The sequence below is a fragment of the Dermochelys coriacea genome, chromosome 24 (genome assembly GCF_009764565.3).
Source record: "Dermochelys coriacea isolate rDerCor1 chromosome 24, rDerCor1.pri.v4, whole genome shotgun sequence".
Taxonomy (NCBI): domain Eukaryota; kingdom Metazoa; phylum Chordata; order Testudines; family Dermochelyidae; genus Dermochelys; species Dermochelys coriacea.
The window spans coordinates 10,296,374-10,321,188 of NC_050091.1; the positions used below are offsets into that span (position 1 = coordinate 10,296,374).

The following is a 24,815-nucleotide window of genomic DNA, read 5'->3' on the forward strand; positions in this document are numbered from 1 at the left end:
CTTGACTAGAAAAGGTCTGTATGGACTGACCAGAAGTCGAGGGGCTGGGTGTGATGAAATGGGGCGTACAGATAGGTTAAAGGGACCAGTGTATGGGGAAAGACCAAAACTCTAGGGTAACTCTTGCCAGAGATTTAGCCACACGTTCTCTCTGCTCTGCCCCAAGGATTCGCTCAGGGAGCCAAAAGGCTGGGGGTGCAAATTGCCAGCCTGAGGAGGGAAGAGCTGGGCTTGCAGAGCCTGAAGTGGGGCACTTGTGATGCCAGCAGTTGGTAGTTTTGGGCAAATTTTCCCTGGTCGGGAGAGACAAGGCTCCCTGGTGCTAAAAGGACCGATAGCAATTCACCATGTAACCCTGAAAGGATCAAGGTGATGAGCTGGGAAATCTGTACAGTTTATTAATTCTGGGTGACATGGTTGCTATGAAAAATGCTGTATTGTGGACTGCTCTGCTGTCAATGTGTATTCACCATGGGCAGACAGGACCTAGCCCATATCTCCTAAACTAGGGACAAGGGAGATTAATAACTGTGCTTTGACTGGACAGTAGACATGCTAGAAAGAGTAATTACATCTGAAAGGAACCAGTTTTCTCTAACTTCCTTCAACAGGGAGCCGAGGGTTTGCAGAATGGAAAGGTTCCAGCAGAAGAACAAGGACACCTAGGTGGTGATGCTAGCCTGTAAAAAAAGGAGTCACAGGAGAAGGAAGGAGCTGGGGGAGCAGGCTGTGTGTTTCAGAACCCAAGCTGTGCACTGCAGCAGAAGGTCCCTGGATGCCCCAGAGGACTCTGCCCCCAAAGAATGCTCTGGAGTCCTGTGGAAACGGAGACAGGAAAATGTATAGACGGTTTGTTCTTTTTGTCTAGATCTGTGTATTTCTCAGGTGATTAAGTACAGAGCAATGGGGTTAGAATCCTGTGCAAAGTGTCTGTGTGTTACACCAGTCACATGCCCCTTGAAGAGGTGTCCCAGCAGGCTCATACCTGAGGGTGGAGTTCTGGGAGAGTGTGTTGTGTCACCGAAGCACCTCTGTAGTCACACTCTACACACTATTGTAATAATCTTTGTACAGAATATGCCTTGTGAGGTGTCATTTGAAAATTAATAACACATTGATCATCAATATTCTTATGTGATGTATATACATGGTGGGTAGTAAGAGTTATGGATATATGCTAGAATTATGACTAAAGGGTGTTTAAACCAGGCATGTTGGGGAGGAGTTGGTAACCAGGGCTGCAGTAGACGAAGGAATGTGTTGTCCCATCTGGGAGTTATTTCCTAAGTACTTTGAAAGACAACGAGAATGTATTCACATATCATGTAAACAGACCCTTCAAGCTAACAAGGGGGGGAGGAGACAGCATGGCATCTACACCCAGCAGGAGAGAGAAGCTTGGTCTAGGTTTTACTTTTCAAAGAATCTACTGCAAAAGTTTACGGGTCTATAAAGACGGGGGTGAGGTGTGTGTGTGAACCTCAAGTGATAAGCAATTGAATCAACTGTCTATACAATGATAATGTATTGCAGAAGTGCACAGCGTGAGGTCTTTTCTGAAAGCCAATGACACACTGGTGATTACTATTGTAAAGTATCTGTAGTAAACACCATAGGAGGAAATACGGATACTTCATGATATTATGTTTTCAAGTCTGTGAACAAATGGGGAGACGGAGGGAATGTCACAGCTATTTACCTGTCTTCTAGGTTAATTAAGCATGGTGGTCTCAAAGCAATGGAAGTCCCGTTTACATACAGGGGGACATACAGGGGGACGGGGAGCCCACATGAGGTCAGCCTGTGTCTTGAAACAAGCTCATTGAACTTAAGAAGATATAAGCAAGGACAGAAGCCATCTTTGGCATCCATCATTAGACCGAGACAAACAAGGAGCTCCTACAAGTTGAAAAAAAAGAGGTCCTTCAACCAAGGGGAGGTGTTTAAAGTCTCTGGGATCTTAATATTGGTGAGAAACCACCTGGAACCAAGCCTGTATCTTGCTAGATTAAGTTTTAGACTCTTAAATGCTTTTTCATTGTTATTTGCTTGTAACGCCTTATAACTTTACTCCTTTAATTTGGCATCACTTAACCTTTGTCCTATTGTTCATATATTTGTTCTGTTTTTACTATAAGCCATCAAAGTGCTGCATGTAAAGAGAAAGGTGTAGTTACCCCAGTTAAGTTAACAAGCTGGTGGGTTTTGTGTCTTTACAGGAACAAATGAACCTTATTATATCTCTGAACTGTACAGGAGAGGGTAGGACATTACAGAGCACATGGTTTGGGGAAAATTCAGCACTGGGGTCCCCTTGCAGGGTGTAACCAAAGCAGGTGGAAGCCAGAGTGGCGCTATAGACAGGCTGCTGGGGTCAGAGTGGCTGACCTAGGACTGTCTAGTACACAGACGCTGGCTCAGGGTGTGACCTGCATGCTGTTTGGCTGGTTGTGACTGTCACAGTTGCAGAGTAGCAGCCGTGTTAGTCTGTATTTGCAAAAAAGAAAAGGAGTACTTGTGGCACCTTAGAGACTAACAAATGTATTTGAGCATAAGCTTTCGTGAGCTATGAAGTGAGCTGTAGCTCACGAAAGCTTATGCTCAAATAAATTTGTTAGTCTCTAAGGTGCCACAAGTACTCCTTTTCTTTTTTGTCCCAGGTTGGGAGCTACAGGAGCAAAGCACTGTGAGGCACCCAAGGTTGCATAGCAAGTGGTGACACAGCCCTGCACTGGTCTGGATTGCCCCCGAACCCCATCACAGGTGTGTTTAAGCAACAGGGATTCATCTGAGGGTCCAGCCCTGGGCTGGGCAGGGGCCATGTGGTTGCAGCTCTCAGGAGCGGGTGCTAGATAGAAGATTTGTGCCCCAGGAGTTGCCCTGAGACTGGGGCAATCCCTCGACTCTGTTCAGACTGGGGTTGTGTGTGTGTAAAACACTGGGGACTCAGAGATTGGATCACCTCACAGTACACCAAGCAGTGGCCAAGAGGGAGCGCTCAACTACAGCTGTGAATTGGGTGGGGGAACCTCTCCCTTGTCCTCCACAGGGGTAGGGAAAGGGGGGCCCTTAATTGTTCTCTGTGGAGGGAGGGAGACTCATGAGGACAGCTGAGCACTTTGGTCCTTTCCAAACATCCAGTCACTAGAGGGCAATATAACCACACAGCTGATGAGTTCAATCCCCTCCAGGAGGGGGCACCCCCAACACACATGCTGATGCAAACACACCAGGTGGGGCTGACTGGGAGCCTGAGGGACAAGGATCCTGCTCTGCCTGCATCGCACACACTTTGCACCCACCCCAGCGGCCACATGCTCACACTCTCACCCTCTGCTCCAGGCTTTGTACCACACGTGCCGCTGTGAGTTGTCTCATCAGATTTATTGCTCCTGGGACCCCCTTCCCGCCCCCCGTCAGCTCTTTAGCACCACAATCAGCCCACGCGTCTCCTCCTCTCGTTGCCATGGAAAGTGCCCAGCCCTGCTCGGCAGCTGCCCTGGGGCTGTTGGGAGCCGGCCACTCACTCACTGGGGCACAGCCTTCTTCCCGGTCTCCACCAGCTGGGTGAGGAGGTCCATGAATTCGGTGTGCAGCCGCTTGGCGATAGGCGAAAGCTGCTCATTGGCCTGCTCCAGATAAGCCCTAGGGTGAAAGACAGCTGGTTTCCTTAGACGGGCAGGACTTGGCTGGGGAGACGCAGCAGCCGGGGCCCTGCCTGCCTATTGGGCATGGGGACTGCATTCTATACCATGTGGGGAAACTGAGGCACAGAGGGGGCCTGTTTTCTGCCCAGGCTCACACAGGACTCATTAGCTCCTGGCCCCCTGCTCGGCCTCAGGCCATGCTGTGTGCAGCAGACTGGGCTGGAAATGATCCTCACTGCAGCCTGGGACTCTGCCATTGCGGCTTTTCTCTCCTTCCCACCCCACCTGCCCTGCCTTGCTACTACGGGGGGGGGGCATGTCAGAGGCCCTGGAGCAGGGGCAGGGGCAATCTGTTCTCCCGGCACTGCAGCGTCCTAGGGCTGAGGCTCCTCAGCTGCGTGCGTGCACCCAGCAGACTCTGCCCGTTCTGCACTCCCCACTGGCCCTCTCCTTCCAGGTCCCCCCACCCCCGGGCGGCAGCACCCCCCTCCACACTCCCCATGGCAGCCCGTACTTTGCCTGGGTCTTTATCTCCTCGGCCTTCACCTTCTCCGGCAACTGCTTGCTCAAGTATTCAGACACCGTCTGGAAATACTGGGAGAAGACATCCGAGAGGCTGGAGCTTGGGGTTTCTGCATCGCGCTTCACCACAGCACCTGGGCGGCCCGGAGAGCTGGGTTAGGCCCCTGCCTCATGCAAACTGTGGGGCTGGGGCGATCCATCAGCCCCATGGAATCCAGGAGGAAATCCGTAAGCCCCATGGTGGGCAGGGAGTGAGGAGATCCCTCAGCCCCAGGGGGAAGGGCCCCAAAGATTGTGCCCAGTTCCCTGTGCTAACCCACTAGGCCACACTCATTCCCAAAGCTGGGAATAGAACCCAGGAGTCCTGACTCTCTCTGCTACCCTCTAACCTAGCCCCTCCCTTGCTGAAGAGGCTGGCACTGGGTGGCAAGAGGGATGAGATCGGGAGCATACAGGGAAGAGCCTCACTTGCTAGCGAATCCGGCTTCTGTGGAGCGCACGGTATGGCCCGTAGGGAGCTGCCGAGGGCTGGAGGAGCAGGGCCAGCCCACAATGATCCCAGGGCCAGTGCGGCCGGACCGTGCCAGGGGTGGGGAGCAAAGGCCTGGTGAGGCTCTTACCTTCCAAGCTGCATACACAGAGCAGCACCATGGCCAAGACCAAGACCTTCATTGTGACAGGCGCTGCACTCTGGGACCTGCAGGGCAGAGGGGGCTGGGAATCAGCAACTGCCCCAGCCAGTCCCCTTGTCCCTGGCTCACCAGTCACCAGTCAGGCCCCCGGGAAGGGCCTGATTAAGGATAGGAGCAGATCATGGCTAATTACCCCATTAACAAGGAGACCAGGAAGGCCATGCGAGGGGGTGGGGGCAGGGAGGCACACCCCCTTTAAGGAAAGGCCAGGAACGCTGGCTAACCCTAACCATGGAGTGCGAGGCAGAGGGGAACGCGGGGCGTAACGGCCGGGCGGTGTCTGTAGGACAGAAGGGCTCTAAGTAGGCTGTGTGCAGGGGAACCCCCACACACGGGCACCGCTGAGAGCTGTGGGGGAGGGGGTCAGGCTGCCGACCCCCCTAGCATGACACTGGCCCTCTGCCCTGGCACTCAGCTTGGCCAGGCCTTGGGGGGGCTCTGCACAGCCGAGCCCTGCCTCCCCACCTGCCTAGGCCGAGTCCCTGGGGGAAGCTGAGGGCAAGCGGGCACTTACCCCACCCTGCCAGCCAGCCCCATCCGACCGGGTCCTGTCCACACTACAGTGCCCACCTGTGCTCATGAGGGACAGCATTCCCACCTCTGCCAGGGGAGGACACTGGGCCAGAGCCTGGATGGTGTAAGTGTCCCTAACCCCACCGATGCTCCCAAGGGGGGTTGGACACGCTCCTGAGTCTCCCCACCCCCCAAGGAGCGTTTCCAGGGCAATTTCTGTTCATAAAATAAATCACTAATTCCCTTCTCCGACTGCCACGGCCGCCCTGCCATGGCCAGGTGGGGCCAGCGCGGAGCTAGGGGAGCTAGACCCAGGGGAGCCGAGCAGCCTTGGGGAAAGGGAGGCAAAGGGGCTGCGTGCCCCATGATCAGTGCCAGCGGCCCAGGGAGCAGCACAGGGCTGGTGGGAGCCCATGGAAAGACACTAGGAAGAGGAAGGAAATAATTCAAGGATCTGTTATGTCAGCTGCCCTGCCCAGGCACGTCCCTCCCTGGTCCCCTCTCCCTGCCCCTCCCTCCTGCTGCCCTCTTCTTCCCTGCTCAGCTCTGCCGCAGCCTTGCATATCCCCAAGCACCCCACTGTCCTGCTCTGCCATGTCCCTGGTCTCCTACGCTTCCACCCCATTTATCAGCTCCCCACTGCCCCCATCTCTTCCCCCACCAACCTTTGGGCTAGGCCCCCGTGCATTTCCGGAGGGCAGGAAGGGCTCCAACAGGGGATGTCTCTGATTCTTGCTCCCCTGGGACCCCTGGACAGGAGGGTGGGATTTGTCTGGCTTCCCCTGCCTTGGAGTGGGTCCCCTGGCTCATGCTCTGCCCTGCAGCCTGGGGGGGCTGCAGCCGTGCAGCTGCAGGGGTTGAGGGCAGGGGATCTGAGCCCTGTGGGAGGCCTAGAGAGGGGCATGAGTATCTCAGCCTCATCTTGTGCCTCCCCACCCCCAGGCCAACTCCAGGGTGGCTCTCGCTGTTGGGTGGCAGAAGTGACACCAACCATCCAACCAATCCAGTCCTGGGGCAGGATCAGAACCAGCGCCCTGGGGCAGAGGCTCTCTCATGCCCATGAGCCAGACGGGCTCTGACGAGGCAAGCAGGAGGCAGCTCTCCACCACACAGGGCGGGTGAATCTCAGTTAAAAATTCAAAATCTCAAACAAGCTCATTGTTTCTGGGTCACCCCGCCCCACCGCCACCGCCCCTGCATGGCTCTGCAGACATGCTGCTGGGCTGCTCACCTGAGGCCTGGGCTAGAAACTGGTCAGGAACAGCGGGTGCCTCGGCTGGGACTGCAGGTGCTTATATCCCCCGCCCCGCTGGGCCAGCCTGCACTGCCCACTCATTGGTCCCCTGGCCGGGGGTTCACTGGTGAGCTGGGAGGGGAATGTGCTGATGCCGTGCTGTACAATCACTAATGGGCAAATCCCTGGTAAACAGGCCGGGGCTAAGGGTCGCGCTGTGGGTGTGTGCTGGCCAGTGCACAGTGCGTGGGGCCAGCGGGACAAACACCGGTGTCACCAGGCAGGGTCTGAGGCACTGGCTAGGGTCTGCTGGGCGCTATGGGCGGTACTGCTACGGGCACTGAAGCAGCACGGCTCTGCCCCTTTAAGGGGTAATGGTGCCCGGGGCCACCAGTCACTGTCCTCCTAAATCCCCGCTTTAAGGAAACCTGTTTAGGGGAGCAGCAGACTACCTGGGGAATGGGGCCAGGTGTTAATCAGGGAGCTGGTTAAAGCCTGGCTGTGGGGTGACCCTAGGAGCAGGGAGCCCCTGGAAGCAGGGCTGGAGCCTGGCTGCGAGTGGGCTGGGGAAGCAGACCCATTGCACAGCCCCAGGGTGGTGGAATCCTGGCACAGGGGGAAGGGTTTGGGCCTGGAGGGGTGGGGGGCAAAGGAGATGGTATCTTTATACAGACTCGATAAATTGGGCCCCAGGCAGGGGAACATGCCAGGAAGGCGGTTGTGAATGAGATACAGGGCAGGAGCAAGGCAGTGGCGTGCCAGGCTGTGCCACAAAGGACGTGCTCTGGGGTGGCACCCACCTCGCTGGCATTGTCTCTTCCCCTCATAGTGCCTACACGTTAGTAAAGGGGATTGCACAGTGGATCTGCTGCAGGGAGTCAGAGTTGAGTATAGCCCTGGATGTGTCTGACCAGGAGTGAGCTCTGGGGCTGGGCCTCACCATAAGGTGGAGCAGGTATCAGGCTTCAGGACAGGTCACTGCAAGGGTCAGGAAGGAATCCCCGACCTGCTCCCCCCTCCCCTTCCCCCCGCCCCGGGTAACACTGTACATCTGGAGGGGTGTACTCAGTGCTAGGGGAGGAATTGGCCATCACGGGTAAAAGCTCTAGATTAGCTGGAGCAGATGGGCTGCCCCAGAAAGCAGATGGGGCAGGCTGGGTGGGACCCAGGGCTGAGCTGGTAAGACTCACTGCTATCTCCTATTCTCCTGTGAATGTGGGGGCCTGGAGAGGGCAAGTGTGGGGCTAGTGGAGCTGGACAGGGCAGTGACTCAGCCCTGTCTGTCATGTGCCCCACAGGGAGAGCATTAACCCTTACAGCTTGTGTGGGGCACACAGGCCAGTGATCAGGGAGGGATTCCAGCTGCTGGGGCCTCGATCCAGGAAGGAGGCTGGAGCCAGCCTGCCTCTCTAACCCTCACTAGCACCTCCTACCGGAGCCACCAGACCATAGGGGCAGCCAGCTCCTAGGGGCTTAGCCAGCATTTGCCATGGGAAAGGGTCCCAGTGCTTAGCAGGAGAGCACGGGGCTGGAGCCCCCCCGGGGGTGTCTGATCTGTGGAGCTGTGGCTGCTGGTGGCCAAGGTTTGCTAGCTGACCTGGAGCCCTGCAGGGGAAAGCTGGATGCAGGCTGTGGGGAGAAGTCTCCTGGCTCCCTACATCCCACCAGTCCCTGCTCTCCCTCAGAGCTGTCCTGCCTGGACTAGTCCAACGCACCCCCACTGCCTGTGCACCCAGGGGCAGTTCGGAGCCACAGGGTGAAGGCCAGTGTGGCTTAATCTTATCACTCACTGACCGTTAACCTCCAACATGTCAGGATGAGTCAGTGGGGGCAGGGGAGGATTGGCCCCATGGGACATTCCAGGTTAAGCTGCACAGTGCAGGGGGGTGGAAAAGCACTCATTGCTCTCCAGCGCCTGTCCTTGGAGGATCTCAACGCCCTCGAGCAGCATTTATTTATCAGGCCCACAGCCCCTGGGGAAATTGAGGCACAGAGCCAAGACGTAACCTGCCCGAGAGAACCAGGAGCAGCACTCCCCCTCCTGTGCCTAACCACTCCACAGAGCACCTAGGTGGGGTTTTTACCTGCCCCTGCCACAGGCCAGTGCCCAGCCACATGAGGAGCCAGGCTGGGCGTGCCTATGGCAGATGCTCCCCGGTGCAGCCAACAGAGAGGGAGAGCAGCTGTAAGATTTCCCTGACTCAGACAAAGCTCCTCAGTCAGTAGCAGCAGAAAGTGGCTTGCTGGCTCTCTCCTGTTGTCACATGGCAGGTCTCTGGAGCTGGCCCAGTACTAGGGGCCCTGTGGCTTCCCTGGCCACGGGATTATGGGGAGACAAAACCTTGGGTCAGCCAGCAAGAGGGCTAGCAAAACTCTGAGCCCAGAAGGGCAAGGCAGATCCGCAGCCCTCACTTTCCCAAGCGTGCGGCCTTCTGCAGGGGCTGGGTGGAGCCCGGAGCCCTCCAGCTGCAGTGCTACACTTGGCATGTGCCAGGGCAGCCTGGGCGGGGGGAAGGCTCGGCTGGTGTGGGGCCTTGGAGGGAAGGAATGGCCTAGTTTGGTAGCCCCCCCGTTCAGGTCGTGTGTGGGCTGGGGTTCTGGCCTGGCGGACAGCGCTAGGGCACAGGGTGAGCCCCCCATGCTGCTGTGCCTACAGATGCACAGACCCCAACCCAGAGGTGCTGAACCGTTTGCTTTCCCACTGGAGCCTGCAATGACCATGGGTTTGGCTCACTGCCTAGGTTTGGCCCAATGTTGGCAGGATGACTGAGCGCTTGGGGGATGTACACAGGGTCACCTGCCCAGATCAGGATCTCGCTGACATCTGTGTGAAGCTGGAGTCACCTGCTGGCACTGACACAGCTCCTGCGAATTCCCCCAGCTGTAACCATGAGCAGAGGCCAGGCCAGGATCCCATTCAGGCCCAGAGGACATGTGTATAGACAAACCCCTGGGAGATGCTCCCTGCAGTGTCTGGAGCGCCTAACTGGGCAGCCTGGTGGCCTCTGTGGGTGGCACCATCATGTTCCTCATCCCTCTCCTCCAGCCATTTGCTCAGACGTGTTGCAGACTGTTAGAGGAGACGCACACTGTGCTCTCACCTACGTGTTTCATCTTTTTTGCTCTGGTTTTCCTTCATTTAAAATGAAAATCATTGGTGGGTGAAAATCTGCTGCTCACTCCTTGTGTATAGAGGAGTCCCAGACAAAGAAAGAGCCTGCAGCATTCCCCGCCCCCGTCCCGTAGGGCCCAGTTAGAGTTACCCAGATCATCTTAGCACCAGCATTTCTTGACTTAGACCCTGGCGTCTGTAACCCAAGCATTGCCCTGGGGACAGGTTTGGTATCCCATACAGAATATGGTCACAAACAGCTCTGTTCCATGCCAGCTCTACTCTGTGTTGGCACAGCCCCACTCCCTGCCCTCTGGGTTAGTGTTATACAGACAAAACTGCAAAGGATCATTTCAGGGGACAAGACAAAATGTCACGTTTATTATAATAACACAATTTAAGACCAATAACTAATATCTAATTACCTACACACACACACGCACACACACACACTCCCCCCAAATGTTCCGCAGCTGCTAGATAGTTACCAGTCCTGAATGTAGCTTGAGTTCGTGGCTTGGGTTCGCAACTTGTGGTGGCTAACTGGCCAGGAAAGCCAGGCACAAGGAAGAACCGGGTCTCTGTTGGGCATGCACCGATGCCCTTCCATGTTGGCAGCGGAATGTTACCTTCCAAAGTCTTCCATCTCACCATCCTTTTCGTAGGGTTGAGTTTGAATCCAGAGTCTATTAGTCTTGCTGTGTCACGCTGCCTCTGGGTTTGGTGTGATTGATCACCCGTCAATTGCAGACATGACTTTCAGCCTGGGATCTGGCTTTGATGTACCTTCAATTGTACTTTTGTTCTTTTCTTTTGAGGGTGGACTCCTCTTACTTTACCAGGGCTGTTGTCTGCATCTTCAGCCGTTGGTGTTTACACTTTATTTCATCAGCACGGGCTGGGGCTGGAGGCTGTTTCCATCATCCATACCTACCTCATTCACACATCTAAACTACACTAATCAGATTACAGCAGGGTTTTGCAAAAATGAAGTGAGAATTTTAAAATGGAGTTTGGGACAAGTTAAAATGGAGTTTGGGCTACAACATGGACATGTGTAAGGAATGGCAGTTTCAGCGATTTAAGCAGCAATTGGATTGAAAGTGAAACTCAATTAGCCAGTTATTGGGGTACCTGGTTTATGAATGAATGTTGTTGTTTCATTCATAAAACTTTGCATATGAAGTTTTATTAATAAAGTGAACAATTAAAAACAATTTCATTGATCAGTTCTACATTAGGGCCACCTTCCAACACAGATAGGCCTACTCCACCTGCCCCACCAAAACGGGGCCCAGGCAGGAATTCTCTTAAAGCCAGAGGTGTCCGAGGCCCAGTTTGGGCTCATCCCATTTCCTGCAGTCCAGCACAAGCCATCCTGGTCAGGGGCACCTCCAAAGGGCTGCGTGGCTGCTCCCACGCCTGGCTGCTTCCGGGACACAGGGAGAGGCCCCATGTCGAGAAAGGCCTCATGTTTCTCTGTGCAAAGGGCCAGTTATATTAATGCCACCCCCACACAGGCAGCACCAGGGCAGACCTTTTCTAGGCTCCTTCCCCACAGCTGGGAACACACCCAGGACAGGCAGATCGCAGATCGCAGGCCCTAGGGAGATGCAAGGGGGCAGGCCCTGCTGGGCTCCTGCCCTCAAAGCCAGATAACACAAGGGCAGCTCAGAGGCCCTGCCACGCTCCCCCAGCTTGGTCACTTTGTTTGTTTGATTCTGTTTCCAGGAAAGCCCTGTGTTGACCGTGGGGAGGCTGTGGGCCCTGGAGAGCGAGCAGGGCCTGGGAGCTGGCCAGCGAGGGCCCTGCTCCAGCTGGGTCACAGGGTGCAGAGGGCTCCTCTCCTTTAAGCGGGGTGGAGGTTCACTAACATGCCTGGCCTGAGGCGACATGGCCAGGACCCGACCCTGCAGGGGGACCATCTAGTCAGCCTAGGACCCTGTGATCGGGGTTATGGGAGGAGGTTCTGGGGAGAAAGGGACGAGAAAGGGGCTCCCTCCCCCATCAGAACAGAGACCTGGAGCAGGGAGAAAACAGGTCCCCCTTACCCTTGCTAATGTATGGCACCCTACAACTTCCCCTGCCCCCCAGTTCATCTGCTCCCTCCTTCAGCAGCCAGTTCCCGCAATGCTGTGCTCCAGCCAGTTCCAGCCCCCCAGCTTGGAAACACCCCCAAACCCAGCCCAGGGGCAGGAAACTGCAGCTGCTCAGAGCCGTTGCTGGGAAGCCCCATGGCCATGGATTCTCTGTAACTTGGAAGTCTTTAACTCATGACTTGAGGACGTCAGTAACTCAGCCAGAGGTTAGGGATCTATTACAGGAGTGGGTGGGGGAGGTTCTGTGTCCCGTAATGTGCAGATCCGATTAGATGATCATGATGGTCCCTTCTGAGCTATGAGTCTACAAGCCCATCCCCATGGGTCCTGCAGCCTGTCAATGGGGTGGGAGGTGGACAGAGCTCAGCGTGGCTCCCAGACCCCAGCTCTGGTGGGGAGAAGAAGTCAGGAATCCGGAGTAATCACAGGTTTCAGAGTAGCAGCCGTGTTAGTCTGTATTCGCAAAAAGAAAAGGAGGACTTGTGGCACCTTAGAGACTAACAAATTTATTAGAGCATAAGCTTTCGTGAGCTACAGCTCACTTCACCTCACATCGGAAATGCATCCGATGAAGTGAGCTGTAGCTCACGAAAGCTTATGCTCTAATAAATTTGTTAGTCTCTAAGGTGCCACAAGTCCTCCTTTTTCTTTTTAGGAATCCGGAGTGACGCACAACCATAGTCCTGTCATAGGCCCTGCTCCGACTGGACATTCGGCTTTAATACACATTGATGAACCTCCGCCCTCTTGCAGGCTCTACCTTTTTGCCACCCCAAGCAGTGAAAAAAACTATCGCGGCAAGAGAGAGAGAAGCTGCCGCCGAATTGCCGCCACCGTGGAAACTCTGCCGCCCCTGCCAGGCACAGTCATCAAACAAGACAGAGAAGGATCACTCTGCCCCTCTGAAAATGCAGCCACCTGGGGGTGGGGCTAAGAGCGCATAGCAAGGGTGCCAATGGCTGGGAAGAGGGACTGTCCTAAAGAAAGTGCGGGGGGGGGGGGGGAGGGGAGGCTGCCTGGGCTGGGGCTTGTGCAGGCCTCCAGGGGCCCCTCCCCCCAAACCAAAAACAGTGGGGGAGCGCTAATGACCATCAGGCGCTTCACAGACACTAGTGACCTCGGCCCCCCAACAGCCAGGGGTTGGGGGTCGGTATCACTGCCCCATTGCGCAGATGGGGAAACCGAGGCAGAGAGCTGCAATGGGAGCTGTCCAGGGTCACAGGAGCCACAAGTACCCCTGACACCCAAGCCCGGCTCTGGTAGCTGGTCCCTCCGTGGCCAGTCTGGGCCGGCTGAAGCACGGCAACGGGTCAGAGGGGGACAAACCCCAAGGCCTGGATACCAGGGTGAGGGACGCTTGGCAACACAAGGGATAATTAACGAGAACAAGCGGTACAAAGGAGTGCCCCTGCAAAGCACCCGCGGCCTCAGGCAGCAGCTGCTCCGCTCTCCTTATGCCCCCCAGGGCCCCGCCCCACTGACCCGCGCGGCCCGACGGCCCCTGGGGGGCGGGGTGCCCGCTTCCAACATGGCGTCCGGGGCGGCGGCCGCTCCCGTGAAGCCACTTCCTACGCGGGCGGTGCCCGGGCGCAAGATGGCGGCGCCCAGCGAGCTCAGGGGGAGCGGAGCCGAGCCCGGGGGCCGGGCCGCGTGAGCGCCGGGCGCGGGGCAGCAGGGGGCGGCAGCACCTAGAGGCACCGTGCGGGGCGGGCCCCCCAGCATCCAGCCCCCCAGCCCAGCGAGTCCCCCAAACCCTGCCCGGGGAGCCCCCAGCATCCAGTCCCCCAACCCCTGCCCGGGGAGCCCCCAAACTCCAGCGCGTCCCCCAACCCCTGCCCGGGGAGCCCCCAGCATCCAGCCCCCCAACCCCTGCCCGGGGAGCCCCCAAACTCCAGCGCGTCCCCCAACCCCTGCCCGGGGAGCCCCCAGCATCCAGCCCCCCAACCCCTGCCCGGGGAGCCCCCAAACTCCAGCGCGTCCCCCAACCCCTGCCCGGGGAGCCCCCAGCATCCAGCCCCCCAACCCCTGCCCGGGGAGCCCCCAAACTCCAGCGCGTCCCCCAACCCCTGCCCGGGGAGCCCCCAGCATCCAGCCCCTCAACCCCTGCCCGGGGACCCTCCAAACCCCAGCGAGTCCCCCAACCCCTGCCAGGGGAGATCTTTCTACACCAGCCCCCCAACCCCAAACGCCTACATCCCCTCCCCTGCAACCCCCCTGCCGACAAGCTCTCCATCCTCCACCTAGGGCTTCCCCCCCAACAACTACCCCCCCCGTTCTCTCTTCCCCCTTGTCTTGTGGGCAGTTACCCCCCTCTCTCCATCTCAGGGCATCCTGTGCGCCTCAGCTCCTGTGGGCAGCCACCCCCCGTCCCGGGCTCTGAGCTGTGCTGGCCCAAGGGCTGGGGAGTGGGGACACGATCTCAGCCCAGCTCGAGGACGTGTCAGACCCCGCTGGGTGTCATGTGCATAGGGTCCCAGGGGCTGGGGGCAGCTGGGTGTGCTCTGACTGGGGAACCCGTGGCGCCTGCTGATCCCAAACTCTCCAGGCCTTCCCGCCTCAGACTGGAGGCAGGGATTTGAGGGTGGGTTGGAGGGCGGTTACGCTCCTGTGTCCCAGGGCCAGGTGGCGCGGCCTGAGGGGTGATGGGGAACGTGCTGGGACCAGTGCTCGACTTGCACAGACCTCTGCGCCGGGAGGAGCCGCTTACCAACCCGGGTAGCTTCGATGAGCTCCACCGGAAATGCAAAGGTGAGTCTTGGCCACCCCTGGGACAGAGGCATGCTGAGGGGATTGGAGAGTGCGCTTCTGCCAGCCACTGCCAGCACGGGGTGTTGCAGGGACCGGGGCAGGGGCGCTGGCTGTGGGGGAGCTCCCAGCTGTTCCCGTGTCCCATAGCAAGAGTGCTGTAGCACTCGGCTCTCCTGTGTTTCCGGGATCGTGTTCTGCGATTGGCAGCGCTACAAGTGACCGTGTGCAGACGGGAGGGAGTTAACTCGTGTTAGATGGATGGGGCAGTTGAGGTCTGAGTCCTGGACTAGTAAGGGTTGAGGGAGGATGGGGGTGAAGACCCAAGTTGCCTTTCCTCCTACTAGTTGTCCTTGTTGAGCTCGGCCCCAGCTGGTCCTTGCGTTGTGTGTCTAAGCCCCTCTCTGATCCATCTCCTTACAGAAGTCTTCCCCCAGCAGATGGAAGGGGTGAAGCTGATCATCAACAAGGCCCTGAGCAGCCACTTCCAGGTCAGTTGCAGCTCGTGCCTCCAACTGCTTTCCCTCCTCCCTGGGACCCTCCAGGCCTTAGCTTAGCATCTGCTTCCCCCTGTGGAGCTGGAGGGCCCCTTCCAGTGCATGCCTTGGCCTCTCTGCAGCCAGGAAAGCCTGGGGGGAAGGAGATGGGGGATGTGGGCATGTTCCCTCTCGGAGCTGGGCTCAAACCCACCAACTAAGTACCCACCGACAGGTGGCTGGATTGGCTTGGGTGTCGAGGTGAAGATCTGGGCAGGGGGTTGGCGCAATGAGCGGGAGTTTTGTCACCTCCCCCACCCCACTTTTGTAAGGACACGCACACCCTAATGTTTGCTCTGCAGCCTATGGAGACTACACATCCCAGTGTGCAGTGCAACCAGGCAGGTTCACACTGGTTGCCAACGGGGGGGGCGCTGTACTCTCTGGAGAAGGGGAGCCGCAGCTGGGCTGTGGGGGGCAGTGATCAGGTGGCACTGTCCAAGCTGGCTGGGCTGGAGGGAGCTGAAGCCCTTGAGGGTTGCACACAGCATCCTATCTCAGCACAGCCTGACCCCCTTGTGTCCTCCCCAGGTCACCCACACCATTCACATGAGCACAGTCGGCCAGTCCAGCTACCACTTCAACACCACCTACGCAGGGGACCAGCAGCTCAGTCCCACCGAGGTGAGCTGGGACCCAAAGTGCAGGGGGCTGGAGCAGGGGCTGGGAGCCAGGCCAGCATGGAGTGGGGTCTTAGATGCCCAGATCTCAGCACTCCTTGTTCTCAGTGGGGGCCGGGGGATCCTTCAGTGTACTTGGTGGCAACTGAGCATGCTAGAAAAGCTACCCATGAAAGCAGGGGGCTGTGACCAGGACTCCTGGGTTCTATCCCTCCCTCTGTGACTGACTTGGATCCCTTCCCCCATCTCTGCAGCAGGGTTTGACCCGGAGCTCCCCGAGTGAGCAGGCAGAGGGTGTATGAAGCATGTCCATGAATGATGGTGGCTCGCTCTAGTGCTAGGGAGGAGCAAATCTGGAAGAGATGCTAGTGTTGGTCAAGGCCTGAGCCTCTTCACAGGGAGCTGGGTCAGGGTTGGGACCCTGGTGTTTCTGCCCCAGCAGTGGGTGGGATCCCCTGCTGAGGGATGTATGGGATCCCCACACAAGCTATGTTCCCTGGCAGGTGAGTGACTGAGCCCCAGTGGGAGATTCCCTCTGCCTGTTGGATGGATGTGTGACCTGCCACTGGGAGCCAGCCCTGCCGCTCACTCCTCATCTGGGTTAGAATCCCTGGATCCTACTCATGTGGGCATCCAGCTGGCATCATCTTGCCAGGTTCTTACAGGGAGTGCTGGGCAAACCAGACACCTGAGGGACTTATGACCCATGGCAGCAGCAGCGCTCTCCCCCATCCCCTTCAGAGAGGGTCTGGGGCCACAAGCTGGCTCTGAGTGCCCCTCCTTGTGTGGTGGGTGAACTCCTTGTGGTCATGCTGCAGTGTGGTGGAGGAGGGCTGGAAGCTGCAGGGCCCCCCAGCCAAGCTGCCTCTAGGGCCCAGTGCTGAATGGGCTTCCCGCCCCCCCTCCCAGGGAGAGAACCTGGACCTGAGTGCGCCCCGAAGGCCCCAGCACCGTCAGGTGAGGGAAAGGAGCCAGTTCTCCCCTTGTTCTGAAGCCATCACAGGGTGCTTTGGAGCCTGACTCTGGATATTTGAACATTGAGGGCTGGCAGCAGCCCACTGGCACGGCAGCCACCCTGACGGGATTGGCATGGCTATGTGTTTGGGCCAGGGCTCTGGCTTGGAGGCTGGGCCTGGGCTGTGTGTGTTTGTGTGTCGATCCTAGGGGTGGGAATGGGGGTCAGGCTGAAGAATCGGGGCTTAGCCCCCAGTCCGCTCTCTCCTTCCAAACTTTTGGAAGTGCTTAGCTTGGAAGGTGCCACCAGGGGGAGCAGGAGAGCCCAGCCTGTGCTCGGTCTGGAGCCCCTGTGCGAGGGAGGCGTGTGTGAGCATGGGATGGGGGCGGAGCTCCAGCTGGGTGGGGAGGGATTCAGAGGACCCCAGCGCAGCTAGTGCTCCCAGGAGCCAGGCTGAGGAGCCTGGCAGACCTGCTGCCCCCAAGCAGAGTGGGAACACGGCAGCTGGGCAGGAGGGAAGGCGCCCTAGGCAGGTGGCTCCCCTGCAGCAGCCTAGGGGCCGCCGGGGCTGCTGACTGCACCATCCCTGAGGTGCATGCAGCTGGTGTGGGGCTCCCCCGAGGGGACCCAGCACCTCCCGGCATAGTCCCATCCCAGCGCCATGCCTCTTCTCCCTGCAGACCTTCCCCATGCTCGTCGGGGACATCGACAGTGGTGGGAGCCTCAATGCTCAGGTGCTGCACCTGGTGGCGGAGCGGATCCGCACCAAGGCTGTCTTCCAGGTGAGGCCCCGCCCTGGGCCTGCAGGGGAGTGGTGCAGATAGGTGTGGGGCAGGGCATGTAAAGGGAATGGCATGTGGGTGTGGCATGGGGAGGCAGGATGAGGAGTAGTGGAGTGGGGGACTCTGTGTGTTGGGGAGGTGTGGCATTAGGGGGCCAGGGTGTATTGGAGGTGTGGGGGGCATGGTGTGGGAGAGAGGGTGTGGCATTGGGGGCTGGGCATGTGTGTGAAGGTGGAGCTGGGGGGTTGTGTAGGTGGAGGAAGCCGGGTGTGGGGAGGAGGATGGCTGGGTGTGTGTGTGTGTGTGTGGGGGGGGGGGTTGTGGAGGTGGGGGGAGCAGGATGTGGGGAGGAGGGGGCTGGGCAAGTGCATGGAGGTGGGGCAGCTGGGGGGTTGTGAAGGTGGTGGGGGCTGGGCATGTGTGGGGAGGAGGGGGGCTTGGCATGTGTATGGAGGTGGGAGGAGCCGGGAGTGGAGAGGAGGGAGGCTGGGCGTGTGTGTGGAGGTGGGGGGAGGAGGGGGGTTGGGCACGTGTGTGGGGAGAAGGGGGGCTTGGCATGTGTGTGGAGGTGGGGGGGAGGAGGGGGGTTGGGCACGTGTGTGGGGAGAAGGGGGGCTTGGTGTGTGTATGGAGGTGAGGGGAGGAGGGGGGCTGGGCGCATGTGGGGGGAGGAGGGGGCTGGGCGCGTGTGTGGAGTGGGGGGAGCAGGGCATGGTGCAGAGTGGGAGAGGCTGGTCGTATGTGGGGTGTTCGAAGTGCTGACTGCAAGTTGAGCGCTAGGACCTTGGTGGTTGCTGCACTGTCCCAGCCGCTAATCTGGCCACGCTGACCCCCTAGAGCCATGGGGGGGCTGGAGCCCAGCCAGTCCCTGCGCTGCCTTGGGCTGGAAAGGAGAGGGCTGAGGCTGGGGGAGGGGCTCCAGTTTCTCAGCTCCATGCAGAAGCGCTGGAGCAATGAGGGCAGCATGGACTAGTGGCTAGAACAGGAGTGGGAACCAGGACTTCGGGTTCCCCTTGCCTGTTCTAATACTGCCTGGCAGTTGCTGTGCCTCAGTTTCCCCCTCTGTGCAGTGGGGACAGGGACACGGCCCAGCCCCTGTCCCCTGGGGGGCGTATGGGGACTGCTCCCTTAGTGCCTGCGCCGCCCCCCCCCGGCAGTCTGCAGGGGAGGGGCCAAGTGTTCTCTCCCAGTGCCTGCTGGGCCCCTTGCAGCCCCTATGTGGTGCTGCAGGTTGTGTGGTTCCAGCTGTGGTTGTAGCCAGACCCCGCACATGTCGTGGGGGCACTGTGCTTGGGAAGGGATGAAATCCTCTCTGGTGCCCAGCTTCCCCACCCCCTTGAGCAGAGTTTACCCAACGCACCCCCTGGGTGCTGGATCTGTCCCAGTATGCACCAATCATGCGCGGCTTAATCCCTGCTCATTGGAATTTCCTGGGGAGGCTGTAAAATGCAGGAATAGTTGGGGGGAAATCTGGGTGGAGCACCGGTTGGGGACAGAGAACCCCAGGGCTGAGGGGTGGGGGCAGGGAAGGCTGGGTGGAGCAGGAATGTCCCCCATGATCATAGTGAGGCGGGGGAAGCTGCCCTGGGTTGGGTGGGGACCTGCTTTGGGTTTGCTCTTCTCTGCCAGGGCCTGGCTCTGCTTTCCCCGATGCCAAGCTGTACCTGGAGCCCTAGCAAGGGCCCTCCAAGGGGCTTGAGGGGAGGACACAGTCAGGTCATGGCCCCAGCTGCTGAGGGAAGGAGAGTAGATAGAGGTGAGATTTACTGGCTGCTCCCCAGTGAGCCCTCGTGATGGCATGAGGACATGGGGTAAGGTGTGGGGCAGGACTGGGTCATGGGGCTGTGATCAGGTGGGACCGTGGGGCATGGGGATGTGATGGGAGGGCCATTGGGCAAGAGTTGGGGCAGGGTTTGTGGTAGGGCTGTGGGGCGAGGTATGGGGTTGGGATGAAATGGGGCTAATGGGTGAGGTGTGGGAAAGGGCAGAGTGTGAGGTTGTGATGGGGATGGGGATGGGGGGAGGCATGGGGCAGGGGAATGTGGGGAAGGGCCTGAGGAGTCTGGGGTGGGGTGTGGGGAAGGGGGTGCTGTGCCCCCGGCTAAGCCCCCGCTGCTCCCTGCAGACGCAGCAGGCCCGGTTCATGACGTGGCAGTTCGACGGGGAGCTCCGTGGTGATGACTACACGGCCACGCTGACGCTGGGCAACCCCGACGTGCTCAGCCAATCAGGTGAGCCCCACCCTGTGAGCCCCGTTGTCCTGCCTCACTTCCTGTCCTAAACTCTCCTGCCACTGTCTCCTTCCACCCCCCACAGCCCAGGGCTCAGCATGGAGCAGCCCCCGCCACCCCTACTGGGTGTGGACAGCCTGGCGCCAAGCCTCATGGGCATGCTGCTCTGAGGCTAGCAGTGGGGCAGCTGGCTCTGTGCTGTGGGGCTGACGAACTCCGCCATGTCAGATGGGGTCGGGAGCATGGGCTAGTGTGCAGGGCTGGGAGTCAGGACTCCTGGGTTCTGGCACCGAGTCGCTGTGACCTTGGGCAGGCCCCTCCTTGTTCAGTGACTCAATTTCCCATTGGCTAGCCCCGGGAGGTGGCACTGGAAGGCACCACATGAGGCCGGACCCCTGCCGTCATAGCGATGGGGTGGCGGTTGCGAGGTCCGGTGCTAACGGTTTCTCCCTCCCTGCAGTCATTGTGGTGGCGCACTTCCTGCAGAGCGTGACCTCGCGGCTGGTGCTGGGTGGGGAGATGGTGTATCACCGGCGCCCGGGCGAGGAGGGCGCCATCGTCACCTTGGCAGGGAAGTACACAGGTATGAGCCTGGCTTCGTCACTGCTCCAGCCCTGCCTGCGCCAGAGCTGGCCTTGGGGAAAGGTGGGGAAGCTGCCCCAGCCCTGGAGCACAGAAATGTCATGGGATGGCACAGCTAGTACCCCGGCTTAGAGACCCAGGGCATGGGGGGCAGGGGTGGGACTTGGGAGCATTGGCTGGGATAGCAGGGGCTGTTGGTCAGCACAGAGGGGCATCGCAGGTGAAGCCTGTACAGCGCCTACCCGAGCTGTGCCCTCCTGGCCAGGCTTCTGCCCCAGCACACTTCTGAGTGAGTTAAAGGCCATTCCCAGCCCCTTGCCAGCTTCACTCCCTCTGTATCTCTGCAGCTCTCAAGTGGGTGGCGACGCTGAACATTGGTTATGGCGGGGCCCATGCCAGCTACTACCACAGAGCCAATGAGCAGGTGAGCCCAGTCCCCCTGGGGACTGCCCCCATCCTCCAGGGCAGCCGTGGGGCACCTCTCACCTTGCGCTTTCTCCCCTGCAGGTGCAGGTCGGGGTGGAGTTGGAGGCCAATACCCGGCTACAGGACACGACCTTCGCCTTTGGCTACCAGCTCAACCTGTCCCAGGCCAACATGGTCTTCCGAGGTGAGTGTGGAGCCGGGCCAGCCCCCACTCAGGCAGGGGGCTGGCCAGGGCTGTGCCAGCGTCTCCCAGGGGGCAGGGCTTCTCCAGGGCCATTGGACCCACAAACGCCCTGCCCTCACAGTGCCAGAAGGTGCAAAATCACTCCTCCTCCAACATGGCTGCATGGTCCTGGCGGGAGCCTACTGGGACTTGGGCTGAGGGTGTTCACAGCTGGAGTCTTCCCAACTCCACTCAGGGCTTTTGGCCTCTGATCCCCTCTGCCCACTTGCTGAGGGCTGTCCCGGGCCTGGAGCCTGTCCCGTACCCGCTCTCCCCTCGCTCCTCTGTGCCATGCGGGAACGTCCCAGCTGCCCTGTCCAGCTCCCAGCACCATCTTGGGGCTTCGCAGCAGCGAGCATGGAAGCAGGACGCCCCGGCTACCACAATGCAGGCCTAGAGTCCCTGAGCTACAAAGGAATCTCCATGTTCTGAGCAGTATAGAGCCTATTGCACACAGCAGAGCTGTTCGCATCCCATCCAGTAGGGGGCAGTGGCGAACCACCTGCCTGTTCATTGTGTGTAAGGCTGTAATAGTGAAAAGGGCTAGAAGCCTCTGCCCAGGGTTTGTGAAATCTCCCATTTCCTCATTGAGCCAGCCAGTCCCCCCACCCCGGAACTGGACCAGAGCCAGCATCTCCTAGAAGGGAAAAGCCCCATATCCCATCTCCCCCTGAGCCAGTAAGCGCCCCCTACTTCGGGGCTGGACCATAACTGTCGCCCCCTGGAGGGGAAAGGCCCCACATCCCCCAGGTCAGTTCCTTCGCTCTTTGGCCAGATCAGAGCCAGTGCCCCGTAGAGGGGAAAAGCCCTGTGACCCATTTCCCCCAAGCCAGTCGGTTCCCTTTCCCTGGGGCTGGATCAGAGCTGGCACCCCCTAGCGGAGAAAGGCCCCATATCCCCCATGTCAATCCATTCGCCCTTGGGCTGGATTGGAGCTGGCGCCCCCTAGAGGGGAAAGGCCCTGCCTCAGGAACAGGGCCTGTCTCTGCTGCTTGTTCTGCAGAGCGGGGCACCAGCCTGGCTGTGTGGGGCCAACCCCCAACCGCATTGAGTGCTGGGAGCACTAGAGGTGGAGACAGCAGCCAGCGTGCCCTGTGACTTATCCTGTGGGGCTGCCAGGGGGCAGCAGTTGATCGATGCTCAGCCTCGCCCCTGTCTGTGTCCCCCCTGAGTGCGCTCAGGGCTGCTTGGCTGCTCCCCCCCTCCCACTCTGGCTGGTGGCTCCTGATCCATTGGCAGCTCCTCTGGCCTGGGGCTCCTGGCCCTTCGCTCCCCTGATTCAGCAACAGCCCCAGAGGAGTTGGGGCCAGGGAGGAGGAGCTGGCGATCTGGTTCCCCAGGCTCAGGCAGATGGCGTGCTGGGGGTCTGCTCATGGCCCCAAGGCGCCCGCTGCGCTGTTGGGGCTCCCAGCAGGCTCCACTGCCCGGGGGGACATGCTGTGAGTGTTGGGGGCTAGGATCCCATTGCAACCGGCCGGAGCCCCAGGGACCGGGGCCAGGAGCAGCCCTGTGCTGGGCTCTGGGGCAGAGCAGGATGACCTGGAGTCTGGGACCCAACCGAGGTTTCTCCAGCTGGGAATGGGGGGGTCTGAGCTGTGGGGGCTGGGCTCTGGGGCATAATCTCTCAGCTGCTGGGGGTGGGGATGTGCCCAGCTGTCCACTGGCTCCTGTCCCTTCCCCTGCAGGCCTCCTGGACAGTAACTGGTGCGTGGGAGGCGTCCTGGAGAAGAAGCTGCCACCTCTGCCCGTCACCCTGGCCCTGGGCGCCTTCCTCAACCACTGGAAGAACCGCTTCCATTGCGGCTTCAGCGTCATCGTGGGCTGAGGGGGCAGTGCCCTCGCGAGGCTCCCTGCTCTTGGCCCAGCCAGTGGGGGCAGGGCAGAGCCTGGCGCCAAGTGGATTCTGACTGGTTTGCTCTGACGGGAGCAGGATCCTGGCCATGTGGTGGGACGGGGCCGCTCGCCAGAGCCTGGGGGGGGGCGGGGGCCTGCCCACCGCCTTCCTGTCTCAGGGAGCCTTTGTGCCATGGAGCCAGCACCCTGCTGGGGCCGGCCTGCAGCTGGTCCTGCCCTGAGTGGCTGCTCTTGTCGAGAGGGCATCGGATACCTGGTGCCCTGGGTGGGGGACCCTGTGCTGTGAGGCGGTTCGGGGGGCCGCCGCTTTGTGTGATGTTCTCACTCCGTGTACAATGACTTGGAACCCGATTAAAGTGTTTGAGCTGAGGGGCGGCTGGAGTCAGTGGCTTTGGGGTAGGATTTGGACACCCCCCACCCCACCCTGGCTGCTCCCTGGGCCAGAGGACAAGACTTGGTCCATCCTGCTGACCCGACTCTGTCCCCTGGCTTCTGCTGGGGCTTGGCTGGGCTGGATGCTCCCTGGGATCTCGCTCCTCAAGGTAGCTCTGTAGGGCTGTTTAGAGCCAGGCCTGGGCTGGGAGCTCTCTGCTCCTGTAGGAACCATTGCTGCAGGTTGGGAGAGGTTCAGTGGGGAAAATACAGATGGGGGGACCCTCTCCATGCCTGGGTCTGCCCCATTGCTCAGGGCGTTGTTGCGCGAAACACCTTTAAAAGTAAGGGGGAGTCCCCCTAAGCTGTGGGCAGTATGGGACCTTGGACACACAGATGGCTGCTCTGAGCCCACCCCTAGAGGGCAGCAGCACTACGCCACATAGGCTCCAGCCCATGCAAGGCACCTCTGGGCTGGGGCTGCACAGTGCTCCTTGGCTGGCTGGGCAGGCAGGGGCCTTTGCCCGCCCCCACCCTCCGAGGGTGGCTGCTGCACCACCCTGCTCACTGGGCTGTGGCAGAGGGACCCGCACAGGAGAAGGGGCTTTTCTCCCAGCAAGGCCCTCGGCCCCCTTGCACAGGGATGTGCCTCCATCCATGGAAGGGCAAGAGCCTAAAGAAGCGTGGTGATTTCCCAGAGAGCTGGCAAGGCCAGGCAGGCTGGGGGGGAGGATGGCAATGCCTGGGGGGAGGGACATGAGTGGGGACAATGTGCTTGGGGTGCCGGGGAGGCTGGGCATGGTGCATGAGCTCCCCCACAGTTCACATTAACTCCTTCTTGAGCCTAGAACGTCCCCTCTGCCCACACATACCCATGCTGACCATGAGAGCGCCCCCCCCGCATGGGCAGGAAGAGCTGTGTAATCCTCTCTCCCACTCTTCATTCGATTTCTGTTTCTTCCAGCCTCATCTGGCTGGGGGTGCTCCACCCCCACCCCTCAGCACAGCCCAGCCCACGGAGCCAGGATAATAGGTGCACTGGAGCCAGACACTCGGATTCTCACACTCCCCTGACCAGTGAAAACCAACAAAGCGTGTGACCTCTTGGAGGACACTAATAGCAGAGGTTAGGCATAGGTTGGCATGATACTTTAATGTGGTTACCCTACAACTGGTGCCCTTCATCTCCAAACAAAGTGCTCTTTTTCACCAACTTGGGATCAGTTTCTAAAGTTAGATTTTTACAGCCATAAAAACATTCTTGTTTGTCATGTCATGGCTTTCTCTGCACAAGCTGGTGTGTGACTGTGTGGGGGGAATTAAGACTATTTTTAATGTTCTGTTCCACTTAAATATTGCCAGATCCATCCAAAATCTACACTCCTGTGAAGGAAAAACAATCACATATGCTTTAGGGTGCAAGCCATAGACCACACTCCTTACCTGCAGAGAGCAGACATCACCTATTTGATATGTTTTAAGTCTTAAACTCAGCCACTTTCTAAATTAAAGAAGGGCACAAGTCTCCAATAGCTCCTCCATCCTCCCCGTACTGTAGGTTTGCTCCCTGCCTCCCAAGCTGGGAGCACTGCCTGTGGGGTGGAGCGCCTGGTTCATTGGCTGATCTCACAGGACCTGGGTTGGAGAGGCCCTGTGAGCCACCCTCTGTA

At 59.2% G+C, this 24,815-nt stretch overlaps 2 protein-coding genes across 3 annotated transcripts; one reads left to right on the forward strand and one right to left on the reverse strand.

The window, feature by feature from the left end:
• Positions 1-3,368: 3,368 nt before the first annotated feature.
• On the reverse strand, positions 3,369-6,749 carry APOA2 (apolipoprotein A2). The gene is made up of 4 exons (XM_038383334.2): positions 6,606-6,749; positions 4,790-4,866; positions 4,162-4,303; positions 3,369-3,645 (listed from the first exon to the last, which is right to left on the reverse strand). Exons 2-4 carry the CDS (start codon positions 4,839-4,841, stop codon positions 3,528-3,530), a joined length of 312 nt encoding a protein of 103 aa, XP_038239262.1. The 5' UTR covers positions 4,842-4,866; positions 6,606-6,749; the 3' UTR covers positions 3,369-3,527.
• A 6,801-nt stretch (positions 6,750-13,550) lies between these two features.
• TOMM40L (translocase of outer mitochondrial membrane 40 like) lies at positions 13,551-23,142 on the forward strand. 2 transcript variants are annotated; one of them, XM_038383484.2, is made up of 9 exons: positions 13,551-14,567; positions 14,988-15,055; positions 15,632-15,724; positions 17,356-17,457; positions 19,583-19,688; positions 20,149-20,271; positions 20,618-20,694; positions 20,778-20,880; positions 22,605-23,142. In XM_038383484.2, the coding sequence occupies exons 1-9, from the start codon at positions 14,462-14,464 to the stop codon at positions 22,742-22,744; spliced, it is 918 nt and encodes a 305-aa protein (XP_038239412.1). In that variant the 5' UTR covers positions 13,551-14,461; the 3' UTR covers positions 22,745-23,142. The 2 variants fall into 2 exon arrangements, with proteins under 2 accessions (XP_038239412.1, XP_038239413.1); XM_038383485.2 differs by lacking the exon at positions 15,632-15,724 and having other exon boundaries at positions 13,825-14,567.
• Positions 23,143-24,815: the final 1,673 nt, after the last annotated feature.